This window comes from Scyliorhinus canicula, chromosome 6 (assembly GCF_902713615.1).
Source record: "Scyliorhinus canicula chromosome 6, sScyCan1.1, whole genome shotgun sequence".
In the NCBI taxonomy this organism is placed as follows: Eukaryota; Metazoa; Chordata; class Chondrichthyes; order Carcharhiniformes; family Scyliorhinidae; genus Scyliorhinus; species Scyliorhinus canicula.
Genome location: NC_052151.1, coordinates 6,735,292 through 6,759,682, shown reverse-complemented (window position 1 = coordinate 6,759,682; position 24,391 = coordinate 6,735,292). Strand labels below are relative to the sequence as shown.

Sequence of the window (24,391 nt, the reverse complement as noted above, 5' to 3'; positions counted from 1 at the left end):
TAGATAGGATAGATGCGGGCAGGTTGTTTCCACTGGCGGGTGAAAGCAGAACTAGGGGACATAGCCTCAAAATAAGGGGAAGTAGATTTAGGACTGAGTTTAGGAGGAACTTCTTCACCCAAAGGGTTGTGAATCTATGGAATTCCTTGCCCAGTGAAGCAGTGGAGGCTCCTTCATTCAATGTTTTTAAGGTAAAGATAGATAGTTTTTTGAAGAATAAAGGGATTAAGGGTTATGGTGTTTGGGCCGGAAAGTGGAGCTGAGTCCACAAAAGATCAGCCATGATCTCATTGAATGGTGGAGCAGGCTCGAGGGGCCAGATGGCCTACTCCTGCTCCTAGTTCTTATGTTCTAACCCCATAACCCAGTAACTCCACCCAACACTAAGGGCAATTTTGGACACTAAGGGTAATTTATCATGGCCAATCCACCTAACCTGCACATTTTTGGACTGTGGGAAGAAACTGGAGCACCCAGAGGAAACCCACGCAGACAGGGGGGAGGATGTGCAGACTCCGCACAGAATGTGACCCAAGCACGAATCAAACCTGGGATCCTGGAGCTGTGAAGCAATTGTGCTATCCACAAGGTGAGGGAGGAGCACTGCTCCGAAAGCTAGTGTTTGAAATAAACATGTTGACTTTAACCTGGCGTTGTAAGACTTCTTACTGTGCTCACCCCAGTCAAATGCCAACATCTCCACATCATTTCAGACAACCACAGTGATGTGGGTCTGGATTCACCTGTGGGTCAGACTGGGTAATATAACTTTTTGGTTTCTATTGGAGGCGCACATCTGCACTTGACCTTTAATATTGGTGCACAGAAAATTCATTCTGCAGATGGGTGGATAAAAGGAGAGGGAACATTGAGCAGATAGTATCTCTAGAATTGCTTTCCAAAATGTCCGTTTGTCAAAACAATTACGAGAGTGGGAGAAGTAACTGGACTGCAGGTGCAGAACATATACTATCTTTGTTCATTCAGTTGTTTAAAAGTTGCAATTTGGGTAGCAAGAATCTTTAACAAGCAATGTTTAAATAGAAATGGACCAGAATATGTGACCCCCGAATGACTTGTGGTTCTTTTATTTCTTTTGCTTTAGTTTGACGAGTATCATGGTGTCACAGTCAAGGAAAGTCCTGAACATCAGAAAAGTTATGTTCCACCGCAAAACTTTGTGCGGGTGCCACTGCCTGAGTCGAGCTTCGCTGAGACTGAACAATTTTCTTTCATGCGAGAAACCAGAGATCTACTTCGAATCACTGAGCAAGGTGGTGTCCCTGGTCTAACAAATACCAATTTCCTTTATGACCGGGATATTTCAGCTAAGCATGGCACAAAATCCGAACCCGAACGATCTTCTGAAATCAAGGACCGGGCCACAGACTTCCAGGACCGGGCCACAGACTTCCAGGGCCGGGCCACAGACTTCCAGGGCCGGGCCACAGACTTCCAGGGCCGGGCCACAGACTTCCAGGGCCGGGCCACAGACTTCCAGGGCCGGGCCACAGACTTCCAGGGCCGGGCCACAGACTTCCAGGACGGGGCCACAGACTTCCTCCTCCCACATGAACGGGCCAGTCAGGATGGGAGTGGTTTCTCTCGTATTCTTGGCTTTTTGGAAGAAGTTGAGAACATCAACTTACAAGAGAGGAGGAAGCGCAACTTGCCGGATATAGAGGATGAGGAAACATTTTTGTATGGAGAGGATACGGAAGGGAAGTCCGTATCTGCAAAGCTTAGAGCTACTCCTCCTCCAAGCCGGAATCTCCTGCCTGTAAGGCAAACCAGTCTGCCTGAGGGAGAGTCTAACTTAGCAAGTGTGAAACCTGATAAGGAGTACGAAAAGATCCATGATTTGCTGAAAACCATTGGACTGGATATCGGAGTAACGGAGATCAGCAAGTTGGCAGCCCGTACACAGGAGAGGCTCCATGGGAAAAAGCCTGCATCTCGATCACCTGACCGCCCCTTGGAACCCCTTAAATCCAGTTCCTGTGATACACAGAGAGACCAAAACGAGACAAAATCACCAGAACCTCATAAACAAACTCGTGCAAAATCTTACAAACAAGAAAATGTCTCCAGTCCTGTGGTGAGAGAGAGCAAGGAACCATTTAGTCGAGAAACAGCTGTGACAGCTAAAGAACCTGAGAGAGCAATTCCACGATGTCCTGCTGTAATCACTCCAACAATCCCGAAGCCTGGTATATTGCCAATTCCTTCTCCAAGCTATGTCATGCCACCTTATGGGCAATATCCTATGCCTCTTTTAAATTATCAGCCAAATGCACCACCTCCTAACTATAATCAATATGATCCTTACCGCTCATTCCCTGCCCCTCCCTGGCCAATGTACCGACCCCCACATGTTCCTGAGCCATATGTTCAACAACCAAGTCCATTGATGATGGTTGTACAGCCAAAGATCAACCGACCAAATCTGCGGGTCATTGAAACGGTCAAGAATCCCAGTGACATTACAGACCACAAACGAGAGAATTCTGTATTGGTGAAAGTACAGACAACACCTACCGTACCCCATATTCCAATATCATCCACAAATCGAATCATGCCGATGCCCAAGTCTGCTGAGGATGAGAAGAGGAAATCTGAACAGAAGCAGAAGGTTTGTTAATGTTTCTTGCTTAGTTTAATGTAGTACAAAAGAAGGTTTACTATTTTTCTCAAATAAAAGTGCAATACTGCAGATGCTAGAAATCTAAAATAAAAACCGAAAATGCTGGATAAGTGAGCCTGAGTTAACTTTTGCCTGTAAATGATCCAATGGATCTGAAATGATCCATCAAAATGGAGAGTGATGTAGCTGATTCTGAGACTGGCGTCCAAATCTTAATAAAGTAAAGTACGATGATATGAGGCACGAGTTGACTATGTGGATTGGCAAACGTTACTTGAAGGGATGATGGTGGATAGGCAACGGCCATCATTCAAAGAGTGCATGGGTGAACTGTAACAATTGTTTATTCCAGTCTGAAGTAGAAGGGAAAAGGTGGCCAAACCATGACTTGCCAGGGATATTTGAGCTAGTATTAGGTCCGAGGTAGAAGCATTCAAATTGGCCAAGAGTAACAACAGACCTGAGGATTGGGAGCAGTTTAGAATTCAACAAAGGGGGGAACTAAGGGATTGATTAAGAAGGGGAAAATATAGTGCAACAGGAAGCTTGTGAGGAGCACAAAACTGAATGTAAACGTTTCTTTAGTTTTGTGAAGAGAAAATGTTCACTGAAGTTCACTGACTTACAGTCAGAAACGGGAGAATTTATAATGGGGAACAAAGAAATGGCTGAGCAACTAAATACATACTTTGCGTCTGTCTTCACAAAGGAGGGCACAAACAGGATACCAGAAACGTTGGAAACACAGTGAGAGGGAGGAACTGAAAGATCTGTATGAGTAGGAAAATGGTGTTGGGGTAACGGATGGGTTGAAGACCGATAAATCCCCAGAGCCTAATAATATACATCGCAGCGTGCCTGAGGAAGTGGCTCAAGAAATAGTGGATGAATTGGTGGTCATCTTGCAAGATTCTATAGATTCTGGAACAGCTCCTACTGATTTGGAGGGTAGCTGATGTAACCCCCACTAATTAAAAAGAGAAAACCAGGAGTTATAGACCAATAAGCCTAATGTCGGTAGTGGGGAATATTCTAGAATCCGTTATCAAAGTTTTTATAGCAGAGCACTTGGAAAACAATGGCAGTATCGGACAAATTCAGCATGGATTAATGAAGGGGAAATCATGCTTGACAAATCTACTGGGATTTTCTGAGGATGTAACTAGTTGATTTGATGAGGGGGAGCCAGTGGATGTTGTTTATTTAGACTTTTGGAAGGCTTTCAACAAAGAGCTTAGCGTGTATAATTAAAGTGCATGGGATTAGGGGAATGTAGTGAGATGGATAGAAAGCTGGTTGGCAGACAGAAAACAAGTAGGAATAAATGGGCCTTTTGCCAAATGGCAGGCAGTGACTAGTGGGGTACCGCAGGGATCAGCGCTGGGACCAGGGCTGTTCCCAATATAAATGATTTAGATGAGGAAACAAAATGTAATATCTTCTTCAGATTTGCAAACGACGCAACTGGGTGGGAGGGTGATCTATGAGGAGAATGCAGAGATCCTTCAGTGTGATTTGGACAAGTTGAGTGTGTTGAGCAAATTAATGCCAGATGCAATATAACTTGAGTGAGATTATCCACTTCGGTAGCAAAAACATGAAGGCAGACTATTATCTGAATTACCATAAATCCGGAAACATGCAATGAGACCTGGGTGTCCTCGTGCACCAGTCGCGAGGGAATCATGCAGGTGCAGCAGACAGTAAAGAAGGCAAATTGTATGTTGGCCTTCATTGAGAGAGGATTTGAGTGTAAGAGCAAGGATATCTTGTACCAATTATACAGGGTGTTGGTGAGGCCACACCTGGAATATTGTGTGCAATTTTGATCTCCTGACCTGAGGATGTTGTTGCGATAGAGGGATTGCTGAGAAGGTTCACCAGACTAATCCCTGGGATAGCAGGACTGACGAATGAGGAGAGATATGCTTTGTATTTGTTGGAGTTCAGAAGATTGTGGGGGGGGAGATCTCATAGAAACCGATAAAATTCCAACAGAGCGAGACAGGATAGATGCAGGAAGGATGTTCCTGACGGTGGGGCTGTCCAGAAGCAGGGGTCACAGTCTGAGGAAACTGGGTACACAATTTAGGACAGAGATGAGGAAAAGTCTCTTCACCCAGAGAGTGGAAAGCTTGTGGAATTTGTTGCACACAAAGCAGTTGGGGCTAAGACATTGCATGTTTTCAAAAATAAGTTATATCTGGCACTTGTGTGAAGGGGGTCAAAAGAATATGGGGGTAGTCTGGATCAGACTATTGATTGGATGAACAGCCATCATCAAAATGAATGACAGAGCAGGCTTGAAGGGCCGGCGTAGTGTGCAAGTCCCCTGGGGTCTCGCTCACAAATCTGTATTCAATTTTGCACTTTTGAGTGCAGTCAGAGCTAAGTTTCTGACATTACAAGTGGATTGACTGAACAGGGTCGGAGGAAGTCGAGCGGTAGTTTTACAATAAATATTTTTCTTCAAGGTGTTTTAATTTTTTATACTAAACAGAAAATACAACTATCATCTAAAAAAAAGCCTCCCCATTAGTGTAAACACCCCCCACACACTCTTTTATAACTGTACGGTAAAACAATTATTTATTTTTTAAAAAACATTTTGAGTACCCAATTATTTTTTCCAAATAAGGGGCAATTTTTTAGCGTAGCCAATCCACCTATCCTGCACATCTTTGGGTTGTGGGGGTGAAACCTACACAGACACGGGGAGAATGTGCGAACTCCTCATGGACAGTGACCCAGGGCCGGGATTTGAACCTGGGTCCTCAGTGCCGTAGGCAGCAATGCTAACCACTGTGCCACCGTGCCGCCCCGGTAAAACAATAATAACTATCAAACCAAACAAAGAGCAAGAACAATCCCACCCACTGACGCTTACAGATCCTTCAAGAAGGAGACGAACAACTTCCATTTCAAGAGGAACCCCTTCTAGAACATAAGAATTAGGAGCAGGAGTAGGCCATCTGGCCCCTCGAGCCTGCTCCACCATTCAATGAGATCATGGCTGATCTTTTGTGGACTCAGCTCCACTTTCTGGCCCGAACACCATAACCCTTAATCCCTTTATTCTTCAAAAAACTATCTATCTTTACCTTAAAAACATTTAATGAAGGAACCTCCACTGCTTCACTGGGCAAGGAATTCCATAGATTCACAACCCTTTGGGTGAAGAAGTTCTTCCTAAACTCAGTTCTAAATCTACTTCCCCTTATTTTGAGGCTATGCCCCCTAGTTCTGCTTTCACCCGCCAGTGGAAACAACCTGCCCGCATCTATCCTATCTATTCCCTTCATAATTTTAAATGTTTCTATAAGATCCCCCCTCATCCTTCTAAATTCCAACGAGTACAGTCCCAGTCTACTCAACCTCTCCTCATAATCCAACCCCTTCAGCTCTGGGATTAACCTAGTAAATCTCCTCTGCACATCCTCCAGTGCCAGTACGTCCTTTCTCAAGTAAGGAGACCAATACTGAACACAATACTCCAGGTGTGGCCTCACTAACACCTTATACAATTACAGCACGACGTCCCTAGTCTTAAACTCCAACCCTCTAGCAATGAAGGACAAAATTCCATTTGCCTTCTTAATCACCTGTTGCACCTTTAAACCAACTTTCTGTGACTCATGCACTAGCACACCCAGGTCTCTCTGCACAGCGGCATGCTTTAATATTTTATCATTTAAATAATCCCGTTTGCTGTTATTCCTACCAAAATGGATAACCTCTCATTTGTCAACATTGTCTTCCACTGTGAAGACCGACCCAAAAGACCTGTTCAGTTCCTCATCCATTTCCGACTCTTTCAAATGGAAAATTACTTTCTCCAGATGCAAAAATTCCACAAAGTCACTCGTCCACCCTGCTGCCTTGGGCAGCTCCGGAACCTGCCACCATTGCAAGATAAGCCTCCGCACTACCAGGGAGGCAAAGGCCAACACATCCTCTCCCTAACTGCACTCCCGGATCCTCCAAAACTTTGAATATTGCAACTCACTGGCTCGGAACCACCTTCATCCCCAAAATCTTTGACCTAGTCCCCGAGAAGGACTCCCAAAACTTCACCCATTTCGGGCAGGACCAGAACATGAGTGTGGTTTGTCAGCCCCTGTAAACACTGTCCACATCTATCCTCCACCCTTGCGGAAATAACGACTCATACATGACTTTGTCATGTGTGCGCTATGCACCACTTTAAATTTAATTAAACTTAATCTTGCAGGAGGAAAGCGCATTTACCCTCTACACAGGCCCTCACTCCAAACCACCCCCACCCCCATCAAATACCCTCCCCAGCTCCTCCTCCCACTTCCTCTTTACAAATTTGGCAGAATCCCAGCCCTAAACCAAACCGCCCCAATACTTCAAAAAGGTTCTTGCAATCAACTTGGTCAAATGCCTTCTCTGGATCCATGGATTTTACCAACTCCGTTTCCTGGCCCGTCAGGAGTATCATCACACTCAACAACCTCTCGATGTTTTTGACGATAACTGTCGCTCCTTCACGAACCCTGTTTGGTCCTCGGCGATCACCCCTCCAGGCATTCCTCCAGGCGCATCGGCAACACAGTGGCCGACAGCTTCGGGTCCACATTCAGAAGCGATATCAGCTGATAGGACCCACACTATTCCGGATTTTTTCTTTAAAATAAGCGCAATCGATGCTTGTGCGAAGATGAGTGGTAGTGTAGATTCCTGGTTAATTTGCTGTCAGTCTAGATTCAATAAAATCTGAGATGGATTTGCAGGTATCATATCATTTAATAATAACTAACTTGCAAGGCTGACTCAATCCATAGGACCTCAGGACACACACACTGTCTTCTGAGAGCCCAGAATAAAGAGAGAGAGTAGACAAAGAAACTTCTGACGGAGAGCAACTTAAGCCCCGTGTCCGCTCTTAATTTAGCCAATTTAGTTTTGAGGGTCTGATTATGTCTCTCAACCAACCCGGCTGACTGCGGTCTGTCCACACAGTCTAACTGCTGGCATATCCCCAACTGGGAGCAGAACTCCTTGTTAATCTGTCCAATAAAATGAGGCCCGTTAACAGAACTTAACTGAGCCGGTATTCCGTACATAAACATCTCATCACATTTTTGCAGCCTTTGGCTCTCCGTCCTCTTCCGTCTGGTGTCATGGTCACCAGTGACGAGATGTCATCTTTGGTGAATAATGATGGGCCAAGCCTATCGGCATCATCCGAGCCATAGCCAGCGTACAACACATATTAAGGCATCCAATGATTGTGCAGTCTACAATTATAATAACAAGTATTATCAATCCATGCATCAGGTAAAACCCCATGACCAAGCTATGAGAGATAACCCCGAACTGAATCTGACTAGATAGATAGCCATCCTCAATACTACCGTGTTGCCCTTAGGATTTATATCCTTGTTATAGTTATACTGACTAGCAACTATCCCTCAGCCTTGTCATTCGTGTTTACATGTCATGATTTGTAAACTGTGCAGGAAAATCAATGGTAAATGCATCCATCTCGCAGACCAGTGTCAATAGACCCTTTGTGAGGTGCTTTCCTCAAGTCCAATCACCGTGAACCATAGCTGGCGCCGCTCAGGAAGGTAACACAATAGCCATTCCGGTTGTTCCACTACCTCCAAGGCATCTGACTACCTCGGGGCAGTAGCACCATAAAAGCGTCCTCATGTCCCTTAGAAGCAGCCCACAACTCAGTCCATCAGCGACCAAAAGGTCCTTATCCCTCACTGGGATTTTTTTTTTGTAGGAAGTGCTTTCCGTTTCCCATAGGAATGGTAATTGCTGATATTTTGTATCATTCACTGATTATCTTGCTTTATTAATTGCAGGAGCGTCAACCAATCCTGTTTCTATTTCTGACTTCCTGACTCTGACGTCGAACATTGCATTGAATCATGTAGCCTGCCCGCCCTGGCTCACTTGAGACAATAGCTCCGTTTTCTTCAACCCCCTGTTGTCTGTTATCATTTTCCTTACCGCATGGAGTGTATACTTGCCATTATTTGTTTTTTCTTAAACACCACTCACGCACTTAGTACAGGTAACTTCTTGTGGTTACAACCCAATTGAATTTATACATAACATTCCCAAACAACTTACAGGACATTTAGTCTGTAACAACTGTTATACTCTCCAATGCTATATTGGTTACAAATTTCCCCTCGCGGCAGCAAGCTGCCAATATTCTAGACCAGAGCCTCTCAAAGTGTGGTACGCGTACGTACCGGTACGTGGAGTGTTTCCAGAAAAGAAAGAGACAGTAATCCTGGATTGGCTTGTTTCGCTCACCGGTCCCTGGCACATTGGAAAAACTGCCGGTACGCCACATCAGATAGTTTGAGATGCACTGTTCCAGACTACTGTCATTTAAAATACGGGGGTTCCTCGTCAGTCACTGCTGTCTGCCGAGACCCTTAATAACTCCTCCGCGTAATACGTCCCTCCTGGAGACCACAGATCACCCATCAGCTAACGTCCCGTTAGAGATGTCTGACCGGAGGTTTCAGTATTCAGTAATAATTTGATATTTTGATTTGTTGCTAACCCGTAAGGTCTTTCTTCCGGGCTCTATCATTCAATTCCCTCAAACATGTAGCCAATTGTATCATTAGTTTTTTCCCATACCGTCTGAAACATTCTTCTGCAGAGTGTTGTTCAGGTTCTTCATCGGTATGATCGTTGCTTCATCTGAAACTAAAACGAACAGGTCAAAGGCGGAGAGGGCCCTATTTCTTAATTTGTATCTTCCTATCCGTGCTTGGATATTCCAGAAGTACCATCTAGCATAGCCCACGTACTGCCTCACAAATCGATGCCATAAGTCTGTCACTTGTCTACAAGATTGCACAGCCTTTTAAAGTCACATTGTTGTCGGCCAAATTATCCTTGCAGTAATTGCACGTTGTCATTAATCTATCCCACTTACACTGACACTTATGTAGCATGGTGGTTAGCACAAATGCCTCACAGCTCCAGGATCCCAGGCTCGACTCCCGGCTGGGTCACCATCTGTGCGGAGTCCGCACGTCCCCCCCCCCGGTGTGCGTGGGTTTCCTCCCACAGTCCAAAGACGTGCGGGGCTACGTGGATTGGCCATGCTAAATTGCCCGTAGTGTCCCAATAGCAAGGCTAGGGGGGGGGAGCCGTTGGGCCACGGGTATAGGGTGGATACGTGGGTCTGAGTGGGGCGATCATTGCTTGGCACAACATCGAGGGCCGAAGGGCCTGCCCTGTGCTGCACTGCTCCATGCTTTTAGATTCAAAATCCCCCCTGTGGTCACAAACCTCAATCATTAAAGTTGCCTGATATTCCACAAAACAATCAGGACAAACCTGAATGCCCCAAATCTCCCTGGGGGCTGCAGCATCCCATCGCTGTCTTTGCAAATGCATTATCCATTCTCCTGAATACTCAGTATCTGACCGTCTCCTGGGTTTCATATGACTACTACCAGTCCAAACAATCGGCTACAGAATGCCCCACAATCCAGACTTGTGGTTTCCTGATGCTCACTGTGAACCATTTTAAACTGAGGGCCATTAAGCACCGCCCTTGTTCTATCATTCCATACATTTAAATCTTTACTGATTACATTCCTACGCTCATTGCCCGTAGGCTGCCGATCGAGTATCATAATTCCTCTGTATTTGATCAATGTGACCAGATTTTTAAATTTTGACATAACTTCTTTTTGAACCTTTTTATTTAAATTCTGACATAACGTCTTTTTGAACCTTTTTATTTTCCTTATCCTTGATGTACATCATACAATTAAGGCCTGTTAAGCCTCCTCCTTCTGTTATTGCACCCCTGAGTGAGATGCGAAGAATCTCAAACTCCTCCTCTTTTGCTCACCCAGTGATCCAATCTGGTCAAAACCTTCCCTTGATACATTCCTGATAGTGCTACTGCATTTACTTTAATTACTTTATTTTGATGACGACCGGATTTGTATGAAAGTAAGATCCAAACATGACATTTGAACTTTTTATCAGCTGTCCAATCAATGCTGCTAACAGGTTTTAATTCACTGTCTTCTCCCCCATCGGATCATTCGTTTTAATTGTGATACAATTTCATTTGCTCCAGACACCATGCTGCCCTAATTCAACTGTATGTGTACTCAGAATCTGAACTAATCTTGTCTTCACATCTTACAGCTTCACGGATGATGTTCCCTGAAGTCTTAGTTGGTAGCTTCACCCAAACTTCCTCTAAATTAGCAATTGGTTTTAATATCTTAATTTTTCTGCATCAATTTTTTTATTAAATATTTCCCTGCAATCAGATTCTCATTTCCTGATACTGCAATTAATTCTCTTAATCTAACTTCTGGTCCAATATCTTTATTCTCCAAATCTCCTTCTTCAATGTCTATAACATGCTAAACATCATTATTTCTGCAAGTGACTTTTCGTGCTCGTCGGGCACTAGGACCCTGCGGAGCCATGCAGTACAGCTTACACAAAGCTGTCTGCTTGGAAATCTCTTTGTGTCCATTTAGTGCTGAGCACATTGCCCACCGGCCATTTATAACTTCTAATTGATGTGAAACTATTGTATTTATTTATTTATTTTCAGCCAAGACTATGCCGAGTTGCAACTAATCATTTACAAATCCCAATTTATACAGTTTGATTTCACTTTTTGTTTTCTTCCTGAGAATTATGTTTAATTAACATCATTATTACTAAGGTTCTGAAGAACTTTCAAATACTTACTCCGTTTTAACTCTCACTTTAATACCTCCTAAAACACAACATTTCACAAAACTTGGAACAGAGGTTATCACATTCTTATCAAACAGACTCATTCATTCATTGGAGATCTCCATTCAGACAAAGGAATTCACATCCGTATACGTTCATTCATCAACACACAAGTCATTTATAACCCAATTCTGTTTCATTCAAACAACCCATATCTTCGCGAAGCTATAGTTGAACGGCATTGAACTGTCCGCAAACATTCCATCAGCGATCCTTCCTTCACTGAACTGTTTCGCGACATCACATCAACCCGGTACGGACCTTAACCAATTTTTTCATCAAATTAGAATTGAACGGAATTGAAGTGTGCGCCAACATTCCATCAGCGGTCTTTTACTGAACTGTTGCGCGATATCACATCAATCCGTTAAAGACCTTAACCGAATTAAAGTATAATTTAATAGAGCCAATTTTTAATTTGCTACTCACATGCAACTGAGTAACCAGGCAACATCCCATCAGACACCAACTGAACTGTTCGCCTCATGCAACTGAGTAACCAGGCAACATCCCATCAGACACCAACTGAACTGTTCGCCTCACTCCAAAACTTAACCATACCTGCAATGACTGAAATAAAATCTTTGAATCCATCAGACTGACCTTTGATTTCGTCGAGGCAATCGAACCTAATCAAATGCGAGTGATTAGACTGTTAGCAGAATACGAGACAGAGGAAAATCGATATAAAAAATACCGTGGGGCCCATAATTCCTCTCTCCCCGTCTGCGAACATTCCAATTCTGATTTCGCAGATGAAAGGCAAGATAGTCAAGAAATCCCGGGTTTCGGCACCAAATGTAGATTCCTGGTTAATTTGCTGTCAGTCTAGATTCAATAAAATCTGAGATGGATTTGCAGGTATCATATCATTTAATAATAACTAACTTGCAAGGCTGACTCAATCCATAGGACCTCAGGACACACACACTGTCTTCTGAGAGCCCAGAATAAAGAGAGAGAGTATACAAAGAAACTTCTGCTGATATATTCAAAATCACAGTAAGATTCACATATAAGCCTCCCATTGGTCATTCTATACACCTCCTGACCTGGCCCTATATCCTAATTGGTCACTTTGCATTGTAACCCCAGCATCCTTTTCACCATGCTCACCATGCGGTCACCCTCCCCCGATAGTTTCAAACAGGCTTTGGCTAAATCTCTTTGTCCTTTGTCTGTGAGCTCACGACCATCAGACCGGCCCTACTAACATCGGACCGGCCCTACCATCTATCCTATCTTAACTAATAATTCTAATTTTATCACATTCATTTATTCATTTCCTCAGTAGCTCCCCCTTACCGAATGAGTCAAACATTTTCACTGCAGGTGGCCCCAACTCTGTCGCCAACGTTTGTCGAATTCCACTGGGAATCCATCTGGGGCCGGAGCCTTCCCAGATGCACCTCATCACCTCCAATCCAACCCTTGACTGGCGCATTCGTTTCTCTCATCTTCCATGAGACTAGTCTGGTCGGGTGGGGGGGGACTCCAAACATCCCCTCCCCTCAACCAACTACTCCATTAAGAAACTTTCCATGTCAGCAACTCACATACATCCATCCCCTCCCCCAACCCAAACAAAGGAAACTCCACTGTCCTCGGCTCGCTGTCCCAATCCAAATGCAGAACAAGTAAACCCGAAAAAAAGCACCCCTGCAAGCAGCCACCAACCCCCAACCACCACCAGTTCGATGAATTGGCATTTCTGCTAGCAAGGTAATCCCCACCGAGGCTAAGAATACACTTCCCTTGTAACAAATAAAAACCCCTCATACCCACCCTACCACCTTGAAGTTAAAACTCACCACTATTCTTAGAATTCCCCCTATACCAAAAAAGGGTCGATATTCTAAATGGTGAACAGGGATTCTCACTCCCTGACTCCGATGCAGGCTTCGGTGGGTGCTATTCAGGTCAAACTATATTTTCATGTTATCCCCCGGTATAACCCATACCTTCACCGAAGAATTTTACCTACTTACCCCTTAGTAGCATCGATGTCCTGGGTCCTGCGTTATTAAGTAAGTAAAGTAGGTTAAAACTTTTAAGTTATTTTATTATTATAATTTTTTATTTTTTAAAGCTGTAAACACTTTCTTAACAGAAAGGTAAAAAGATCTTGCTTCTGGATCCTTCCTGTTGGTTGAAGGGACCTTCAGGCCCACCTTGACAATCAATCTTCTTTAAAGTCTGGTCGTCTTGAGATGTATTCGCTGGTGAACTCGGTTGCTGTGTCCTATCTTTCCCATGTACCGAGCTGTGAGAGCTGGCTCTGCTGGCTGTCCCCTTTCTTCCGGTTTATATTCTCTTTCAAAGAGTTATTAAGTTTTAGCGACTTTATTGTAAATAAGCTTGTTTCACTTTGATAGTTAAAAAGTATCTTTGATGTAAACATTTTAATACAACTAATTATTCATTTTGGGCATATCGTCTCCTCTCAGATCTGATTTTAAAAATGCTTTGGTTTCAATAGGTGTTACTTTTATTTCTGTGATTTCGAATCGTTTAATTTTCCAATTGTCCCCAGCTCATAACTTTGCCTTTGATTTTGACTTAAATTATGTCTCTCGTCGACAGGTCGTCTCCAATTTTCTTTTAATTGACTTGATGTTAGTAGAATTTTACACTTAGAATTGACACCAAATTCGGCTGAGCATCATCCATCCTTTCCAGCTGTTTACTAAGAGAGTTTATTTCAATTAAGGTGTGAAACTTTGCTTTTAGCTGTATGCTAAAATTTAACTTGGTTATGACTTGAAAGACCTGCCTGCTTTAAACATTCGTCACTTAATTCAATTGAAACTCTCATCCATGCTTTTCCAGATGCTTCCTGAGATAGTTACATTCCATGAAGGTGTGAGCCATTGTTTTAGCTTATTACATGAAACCTACTTGTGAGAAAGAATCTGCATTTTATAATCCTGCTCTTTGCAGCTGCTATTAACCTTTTGTGGGATCTTTCCCTGTATCCTCTCAGACCAGATATTGCCAGACTTCCATGTTTCAAATGACACATTTTTCTGTATTTTCAAGAACAACCTCATAGCCCTGAGTTCCTCCACACACACACCCCACCCTTCACAGTATATCCCACATATGCTAATACACATACCAACAATCTAGGCGGCAAACATTACAAATCTCTACTGTTATACATCAACAATGCAATAATACACAGGAGCACAAACCTGCCTCCTCCGGAGTGTTTTAAGTAGTACTTCTTTCCCTCATCTGTGATCCACAAGCGAGCCGGGTATAATCCCAAAACTAATGTTTCCCTGAAGTGAGCAGCCTTGGCTTTGTTGAACCCGGCCCTTCTCTTGGCCAGTTCTACACCCGTCCAGGTAGATACAGACTGTATGCCCTTCCCAGGTGCATTCACACCCCTTTGCCCACCTCGGGATCCTTTCCTTGTCCAATTACCGATGGTGCCATACGATGGTTGCTAGCGGTAACTCCCCAGCTTTCTGCCTCCTCAATGATCGATGGGCCCAATCGACTCCTGGAGGGCCAACTCTCCCCTACGAACTTTCCAAAGATCCTGCCGCATACTTCATGGCAATCGTGCTCTCAATGCCTTCCACCAGCCCCACAATCCTCAAGCTCTGCCTCCTTGCATGATTTTCCAGGTCATTCACCTTCTCCTTCAACTTCTTCTGCCCCTCTGGCATCAAGCATTTCTGCTTCCAAAGAGGCAATCAGAGCTTTGTGGTTAGGCACTGTTTCTTCCACCTTCTGGAGTGTCGCCTTCTCCGCCTCCAACCTCTGTTCCATGGTCTCCAGGGTAATCCAAACTGGCTCTGCCACTCTCCCCAGGTCCTCTGAGGCTGCTAGCTAATGCAAATTCGGCTGAGAAAAATTTGATCAACTGCTCCATTGACCAACGTGTGGGTAATGACGCCATAGGTCCCTCACCATCTTTTCCTCTGTTGCGCCATGCGAGTCCTCCTGGTTCGACACACTCCTTGTTTGATAACTCCTCGACATCATCCACTGAAGGAGAATCTTGTTCTGTACTGGGAGTACTTTCTTCACCTGCAACACCACCGTAAGATGGGCAGAAAGGATTAAATTGTCCGTCCCCAGGCAGGAGTCACCTTATGTGCGACCACTCACTCCATGGCCACCACCAGAAGTCCCCAGGAAGAGTAATAGTTGATTCATTAGTCAAGGGGGCAAACTGGTGTTTCTGCGGTCAAAGACGTGACTCCAGGATGATGTCTTTCCTCCCCGGCCAAGGTCCGGGATGTCACTGAACAACTGCAGGACATCCTAAAGAGTGGAGAATGAAAAGTCAGGTCATAATACATGTTAGTACCAAAGATGTAGGTGGAATGCATGATGGGTATTGCATCAAGAATTCAGGGAGCTAGGCAGTAGATTAAAAAGCAGGACCTCTAAAGTTGTAATATCTGGATTATTTCCGGTGCCACGTGCTATAGAAATAGTAAAATAGAGCAGATGAATGTGTGGCTCAGAGTTGGTGCAGGAGGGAGGATTTTAGATTCTTGGATCATTGGAACCGTTTCTGGGGAAGGTGGGACCTGTACAAGAGGGATGGTCTGCACCTGAACCACACTGGGACCAACATCCTTGCAGGTACGTTTGCCAGTGCTGTTGGGAGGAGTTTAAACTAGTTTGGCAAGGGGAGGGACACACACTGTAGAGACACGTCATACTGTCGTAAAGGAAGCAAGTCAGAGTGAGTTCAGCTATGTTGAATGTCGAGAGTAAGATGAGACTGGATGGTCTTTACTTTAATGCTCAGAGTGCAATGGGTAAAACTGCTGAGTGGATTGGCACATGCAATTGTGACGTTGTTGCCATCACAGACATGGTTAAGGGAAGGGCAGGACTGGCAGCTTAACATTCTGGGGTATAGAATCTTCAGGCGAGACAGAGGGTGTAAAAAGGGAGGTGGTCTTGCATTATGAAGGTATCCATTACTGCAATGAGTTTAGATGATATTTTGGAGGGTCTTCAAATTAGTTTTTTTGTGCAGAACTCAGGAATATAAAGGGGGCATATTACTGAGAGTGTATTTACTGCATTGGGAAATAGAGGAGCAGATATGTAGACAATTCACTGAGGTGTGAAGGCATAATGTGATTGGATAGAATCCTAGAATCACTATATTGCAGGACGCCATTTGACCCATTGAGTCTCTACTGACCCTCTGAAAGAGAACCCTACCTTGGCCCACTCCCCACCCTATCCCCATAACTCCACCTAACCGTTGGTCACTATAACAACAATTTCGCGTGGCCAATCCACCTAGCCTACATATCTTTGGACTGGGAGGAAACCGGAGCACCCAAAAGAAACCTACACAGACACTGGTAGAAAGTGCAAACTCCACACAGGCAGTCACTCGAGGCTGCCTCCGGGGCCTCCTGCTATCTCCTATCTACCTGCAGGATCTCCTCCACCAGCCTAGCCACCTTTGCCCACATTGTCCTGTCCCTGTGCACCCGAATCAATATCAATTCCCCCCTGACCACTGCCTTAAGCGCCTCCCATAGCATGGTGGCCGAAACCTCATCTGTGTCATTCAACTCCACATAGTCCCGAATGGCAGCCCTCACCCACTCGCACACCACCTTGTCTGCTAACAACCCCACGTCTATTCTCCAATGCAGGCACAGCATATTTTTTTTAAAAGCTCAAAACCTGGCCCACTGAAGCTTGCTGGAAGCGATATACATTCATATGCAGGGATCTGTTCTCTGCAACAACAAAAAAGAGGAATATGTTCATGTCTTGGAACTTTGTTATCACATGGGTGCTTGGAGAGCCCGTTACTTTCTCCTTGGCAACACTCCGGCCAATCAAAGCCAAATTGCCAACTGATCACCCATTTTTCTTCTATGGTGTAAATTCTGATTTGCAATTTGGCATTCTTGCGTTTTGACCCGTTAAATGGAAGAGGAAAAGTTTCCCTTTTCAGAAATTAAGAACTTGAGCTTGAGGAGTAAAGTTAGGACTGTTGTTGGAACAATGAAGGTTAAGGAGTTTTCAAAAGAATTAGGTTTTTATAGAGTATAGAGGGGATCAATATTGAACCTGCTGACTGCCTAGTGGTCCCAAGTGAGTAAATTTTCTCACCTTGCTGGCTTGATGCCAAAATAAAGCCCATCAAAGCTATCCTGATCAGATCAATCTTTGCTGTGCACTATGCAAGCTTGCAAATGTGCCAACGGCTGATACTTTCAGACTTGAAAAGTCTACCTCATTATCCTGGAGCGGCAGAGATCTCCTAAAATTTGAAAAAGTCAAGTAAACCATTTTACCCTGCTGCAGTGCAGTGACGACATGAGTGGTATTGTCCATTCATAGGATGCTGCCCTTGGTCCATAAAGGCATTCTGCCTCCATAATTGTGCAACGCCATGTGTGAATTCCAATGCTCGTGCGATACCAGGTGCCTAGGCCTTAAACCCCAACAATTGAAACAAATCAAAACAACAAGCAATATTTTTCTCCAGTTTGTAATAGGCACAGTACAGGCCATATAGACTCTGGATAACTGGTACCATTGCATCTACACCACCATCTTCCCCAAGATGCACTTAATACCACAAATCATAAAATCATCGAATTACAGTGCAGAAGGAGGCCATTCAGCCCATCGAGTCTGCACCGGCTCTTGGAAAGAGCAGCCTACCCAAGCCCACACCTCCACCCTATCCCCATAACCCAGTAACCCCACCCAACACTAAGGGCCATTTTGGACACGCTGGGCAATGTATCATGGCCAATCCACCTAGCTTGCACAACTTTGGACTGTGGGAGGAAACCAGAGCACCCGGAGGAAACCCAGGCACATACGGGTAAACATGCAGACTCCCCACAGACAGTGACCCAAGCCGGGAATCAAACCTGGGACCGGGAGGTGTGAAGCAATTGTGCTAATCACTATGCTACCGTGCTATCCTGTGTAAATGGCCAGGACTAAGTGCTTATTGTGTTGGAGGTGGTTCCAAGGAGGTTTGTTCGATTGATACCTGGAATGAGCAGTTTGTCTTATGGGGATAGGTTGGACAGACTGGGCTTGTTTCCAGTGGAGTTTGGAAGAGTGAGGGGTGACTTGACTGCAGTATATAACGCCCTGAACTATATTGACCAGGCAAGGATGATTCCTCTTATAGGTGAGCCCAGAATTAGAGGGCATTGTTTAAAATTAGGAGTTTCCCTTTTCAGACCGAGATTAGGAAAATTATTTTCTGTGGGCTGTGTGACTTTGGAACTCTGTCTCAGAAGACAGTGGAAGCGGAGTTGCTGAATATTTTTTAGTCGAAAATAGATAGATTCTTGTCAGACAAGGGAATCTAAGGTTATCAGGGGGAGATAGGAATGTGGAACTCAAAATACAAACCAATCAGGCAAGATATTGAATGGTGGGGCAGATTTGAGGGCTGATTGGCCTACATCTCTTATTTTGCATGTTCATATGTAAGCGATTACGCGGGGTGTCTTTTGAGCTATTAGAATTGTTAAAACCACTAGATGACTAGTGGTTGCAATGTGAAGATTGCTTCCCTCTGGATCGCTTGTTTAGATTGCCAGAAAAGTGATGACCAGGGCATGATTATAAGCACACTGGGTCCATGAGTGCTTGCACTGAAAAATAGAATCTTTGTGACTCTGTAGGAGCCATTTGGTCTCTGCTTTGTAAATGGCGGTGCCATGGACAATGTTGTGTGTACCTTGTTTTTTCTCCCCCTCTTTTTTTCCACCCTCTCTTCTCTTTACTGCACAATTTAGCTTTACTTTTAATGCTCGACCTAAAAGTGAAAGTTACTGTCCACTTTATTTCTCCATTTCTTCGTAAATAGTTACTAGGCCTGCAGTTTTGTAACCGTGTGCTTGATGAGTTAGTTGGTATGCTCCATGTGTTTATGCCAATGTCACATTGGTTCAACTCAGGTTCTGGAAGAAAAGGGGAACCTGCTGAAAGAGAAAGAAGCTCGTCAGAAACGCCTGGATTATCTTGCAAATGAGCTGCAGAATCTTCGAAAACAACAAGGTAGAAATTGGCAGGGGCCTGCCTCCTTTAACTCTGTGATCAACTGTTCTGCTTGTCTGATACAGAAGTTGTTGCAAATGTTTATTTCTGTCATCCTTTTATTGACCAGCTGCTTGATAACAGCCCACCCTGAACGTTAAATCCCCATTCCATGAAATAATTGCGGTTGGCCACTATCGCTTGCTGTCTGTGTACCGGCCATTATTTTACTTTACTGGGGGATTTGTTTACTTTGTGGTATATTGAAAAAACATTTTTTCATTTTTGTGTACTTTAAGTCCCAGTAGTAGCCACTGTGCAGGCTGCTGTGCTGGATTCTCTACTTAGTAAGTTGAGCTAACTGTTGCATACTGTGCCATGAACATATCATTGTAACAAGGTAAGAATCACTAAAAACATTGGTTTCCTTTCAAGATTTTGATATTGAGGCATTGGGGAGCCGGGGCAGGAAAACAGCCCAAAGATCTGGTTGGGTATTGACGAAGTGGAATCTGTACTGCCGATCAACAGAGGCGTAAGCGGCCACTTCAAATACTCAGGACAGAGCCTTCTAAGTGAAATAATTTCTGCTTTAGTTAGCAAATCTGTGATTCAGCCCCACCCCTCCAGGTGGAGCTTGAACCCACAGAACACCAATTGTCTCTGAACTTGTGCAGCAACTTTGTTGGCCTATACTCGCCTTGGTCAATGTAGGATGGAAGAAGCTGAAAAACTCGGTGAATCCACTGTTATAAACTGGGGGTGTACTCGAGGGTTGTGCATTAAGTGAGGTGATAAGTTTTGAAACTAAATCTTCACCTCTCCCTTCCGCCTTAAACGTGCAAAGGAGAATTGCTAGAAAGAAACGTCGTGAGAAAGACGGACACAAGGATCCTCTCTGGTTGAAAATGGCCAGCTCCAGGAAGACATTATGCGCCAGATGTCTTTAGTTCGGCAACAGATTGAGGAGACAGTTTAAAAAGCTATCTGAGCTGGAGAAAGTGGCTAAAATCTTGGGGTGGTGATTCAAGATAAAAATGTAAAATCTTCTGACAAACGGAAAGATAATATCTTGGAAAAGGTGCTGCGAATAGAAGACAAGTGTTCATCTTCAAAGGTAGTGACTTTGAAACACTTATTCAAAAAATATTCATCAAAATATACTGAAAAAATTGGACCCATACAAAGGACGTCATAATATAATCTTCTCATATTTGCTTGATTTGAAAAATTACATTTCTGTTTATATTTGTATTTTATATTTGGCTTCATCTCCTGCAACTGATATCCTGCAACAGATATTTTTGTTGTTTCATTGAATAGATGGGACCAACTCCATGTCTTTTGACAAAGGTGCTTCAGCCCCTATATATATAAAAAAACATCCTGGCCTCTTCTTTCTCTCCTGCAGTCCCCCACCCTGCCCAACACCCACTCCTGAAGCAGCCAGTTACAGATTATGGGTGCAATTCAGGACTGTCCCTGATATAGGACCCAACTGCAATTCCACAGTGATGGAAGGCCAGAAGGCACAATATGATCATATTATGACGACCTTTTTTAGGGAGTTACCTTGTGAATGTGGACTTGTTTGAAATTTGAATTGTGCTTTCGTACATGACTATCTCTGTGGGTCTTGATACAGGATATTTCAACAAGAAAAGGATCTCTAGAGGAGTTGGATGCTAAAACAAAGAAGCTACGTGCGAACCTTCCAGAATCTGGGGGGGGTGTACGAATACTGCGATGCAGGGAACCACTGGTGCAAAAATTGCAACACCATTTGTGGGACACTATTCGACTTTTTCACTCACATGCATAACAAACGACACAGGCAGGTGCGTATATACACTCTTTTCTGTTACTTGCACAAAAAATTTAATTTGAAAAGTCACACACACCTGCATGTTGGCAACCCAGTGGAAATTGTATCCTGGACAGAGCTATCATTTGTTTGGAAACTGAATTATATAAAAGGAAAAATGAAGCAATTTAAGAAAGGCAAGTTTTGAATTTATTCTATTCGTGTCAAATCGAAAATGCGGTGAAGTTAAAATACCGAATACCAACACTGAAAAATCAACAAAAATATACATCCTGAAAACATTTTTAAAATTACTTTTTAAATTATTAATTATTTGTATAAGTGAAATCTTGTGTAAATTTAGATATGCTGCAAAAAGATCTGTGAACAACCATGATGGTTTAGATGGCACCAAGTTATAGCTGACAGAAAATGAAACCCATGGTCAACTTGGTCACAGTTATAACATTTGAAGTAATAGAGAAGTTGAAGACCAAGGAAGGCCTTGATTTTTAAATACCAATATGTATGAGGTGTTACTTCGTGGATTGCTAATGAGGGATAGATCAAGAATAAACGGTCAAATGAAATGTCAATGAAAAAGTAGCAACGGGGGGAAATCTTGAGTTTTGCAGAAAAGAAACTGCCAAAACTGGAGAATCAAATGGGAAACTTGTACTAGAATTAATAAATGAAAAATCCTGAAAATGTTATAAATGCTGGAAATTTATTACGGAAAATCAACCTGCGTTTCTGCAAATATGCTGGCCTTTTTTTGGCTTGAATTTTATCCAATAAATTTCAGAACTACTGATCAACTAAATCAGCTTTTATTTCAGTTGTGATTTTTTTACATAGAATTTACATAGAATTTACAGTGCAGAAGGAGGCCATTCGGCCCATCGAGTCTGCACCGGCTCTTGGAAAGAGCACCTACCCAAGGTCCAATACCTCCACCCTATCCCCATAACGCAGTAACCCCACCCAACACTAAGGGCAATTTTGGACACTAAGGGCAATTTATCATGGCCAATCACCTGACCCGCACATCTTTGGACTGTGGGAGGAAACCGGAGCACTCGGAGGAAACCCACGCACACACGGGGAGGATGTGCAGACTCCACACAGACAGTGGACCTAAGCCGGGAATCGAACCTGGGACCCTGGAGCTGTGAAGCGATTGTGCTATCCACAAGGCTACCGTGCTGCCCGTAATTTACTCGTTGAAACAAAGGGGGAGACAGGGAAATGGCTAAATTACATTTAGTTTTGAAGGGAAGAGAGAAATATCAAATCTACATTTAGTATTTATTAAAGGGGTGGACCGAGGAACTTGATTTGTTTAATTTCAGAAAATCTTGGGAGTCTTGAACTGCTGTTCGAAGATAACGAACAGGTGTTGGATTCCTATGCTGTCCTTTAGTCTGCTATTTTAAGAGGTGTCATTTCAAACCTTTAGTATGCAAAATTAGTTTGTGCCAATCTGCGCATTTGCTGCCTCCACACAGAAACCTCTTGTTCTGTGTTAGGAACGGTGGACGTGTTTCTTTAATTTTCAAGAGTTGTAAGCCAACTTCTAGTTCATTTCCAAACTCTCAGTCAAAATAAAATTTCAGCTGCAAACTCTTTCCGGTAGCTGTCAAACATGCAATAAATGGAAGGTAATACAAAACCCATACAGAATTCTATAATACAGCCTTTTCTGTTTAAAACCAGTTTGAAAAATAAGAGTTCATTTTCTTTTTGGTCTTTTCTATTTAATCTGTTTTTTACGTTCTCCACAGCAAGTTACATGCACCGATAAGCTACAACGTGAAAAAAAGCTTTTGATCCATGTCTGCAATGTATTATGTGCTGTAACAACTAATTGTATTTCCTGGTATGTACCTGTTATGCTCTGTATAAATTAATGTACAAATCCACCATGTACCTCTGTCACTATGCAACTAGACACTGGATCCTTATGATCGACCATGGACAGCAAAGATACCAAGCGAAGACAAAAATGCCTCTGTTAAGCGAACTGATAAAATAACAATGCCAGCAAGAGGTGAGTTTGTATTTTCTTTTCATTTTTGCCAACTGTCCTGGATATTTTGTTGTAGCTGTTTTAAGGGGAGTTGGAGAATTGAACTTTATTTAAAATTCATAGAATCATGTGCAAGGTTAGAGTGGCATGGTGGCACAGTGGTTACCACTGCTGCATCATAGCTCCAGGATCCCGGGTTCAATTCCAGCCTCGGGTGCCTGTATAGAGTTTGCACTTTCTCCCCGTGTCTGCATGGGTTTCCTCCGGGTGCTACGGTTCCTCCGCCCACAGTCCAGAGATTTGAAAATTAGGTGGATAAGCCATGCTAAATTGCTCCTTAATGTCCAAAAGGTTAGGTTGGATAACAGGGATAGGGTGGAGGTGTGGGCTTAAGTAGGGTGCTCTTTCCAAGGGCCAGTGCAGGCTCAATGGGTCGAATGGCCTCCTTCTGCACTGTCAATTCTATGATTCTATTTAAGGGATCCATCCGTGGATGGAAAATCTCATGGGTAAGGCAGGTTAGTTTGAGTGATGGCCACAGGTTATCTATCAAATATTTGAGCTATACAGATGCAGGGCTGCTTCAGCACCCTGCTGGTTAGGTGGGCAAAACCCTTATATCTACATAACAATGCACATCTGAATGAGGATGAGACTCGATTTGGTTTGTTGTCTAATAGATCAATTCACTCTCATCATTGGGGTTCCACTCTGCCATGGTGTCAGGCAAACCATGAATGACTAAAGGCGTGGTCTCACAATTGATTGCCATTTGGGAAAAGAGATCTGTCAACCAGCAGAAGGGCTTAATCAGGGTGGTAATAGTAACACCAGCTAGCTATATTGAAAATATGGGCATTGTCGTCTTGTGAAATACATGATATGAATTATTTCTGTGTTTCATCTAATTTTCTGACGATACCTCTCTCCTTGCCTCAGGTTCAGAATTTCTGATGCCAGTCACTGGATTATTACTGCCAACTCTGTGAAGAGTTCTATGGAGATCAGATCTGTGCTGAAGATCATGTCAAATCACGCGGTCACAATGATAAGTATAAGGTTAGGAAGAAAGCAGATTATAAAGCCTTTCCAGAACGGAGATAGCAACGTGGGAACACTG

The 24,391-nt window shown here is 43.5% G+C and overlaps 1 protein-coding gene across 1 annotated transcript in view; it reads left to right on the top strand.

Annotated features, from left to right (window-relative positions):
- LOC119966921 (zinc finger protein 318-like) overlaps positions 1 to 24,391 on the top strand; it is a 49,494-nt gene that overhangs the window by 18,369 nt on the left and 6,734 nt on the right. The window contains 8 exon segments of the mRNA XM_038798879.1: positions 1,106 to 2,632; positions 19,360 to 19,469; positions 20,289 to 20,332; positions 20,335 to 20,411; positions 21,112 to 21,276; positions 23,193 to 23,292; positions 24,211 to 24,239; positions 24,241 to 24,330. Of these exon segments, the coding sequence (XP_038654807.1) occupies positions 1,106 to 2,632; positions 19,360 to 19,469; positions 20,289 to 20,332; positions 20,335 to 20,411; positions 21,112 to 21,276; positions 23,193 to 23,292; positions 24,211 to 24,239; positions 24,241 to 24,330 (2,142 nt within the window).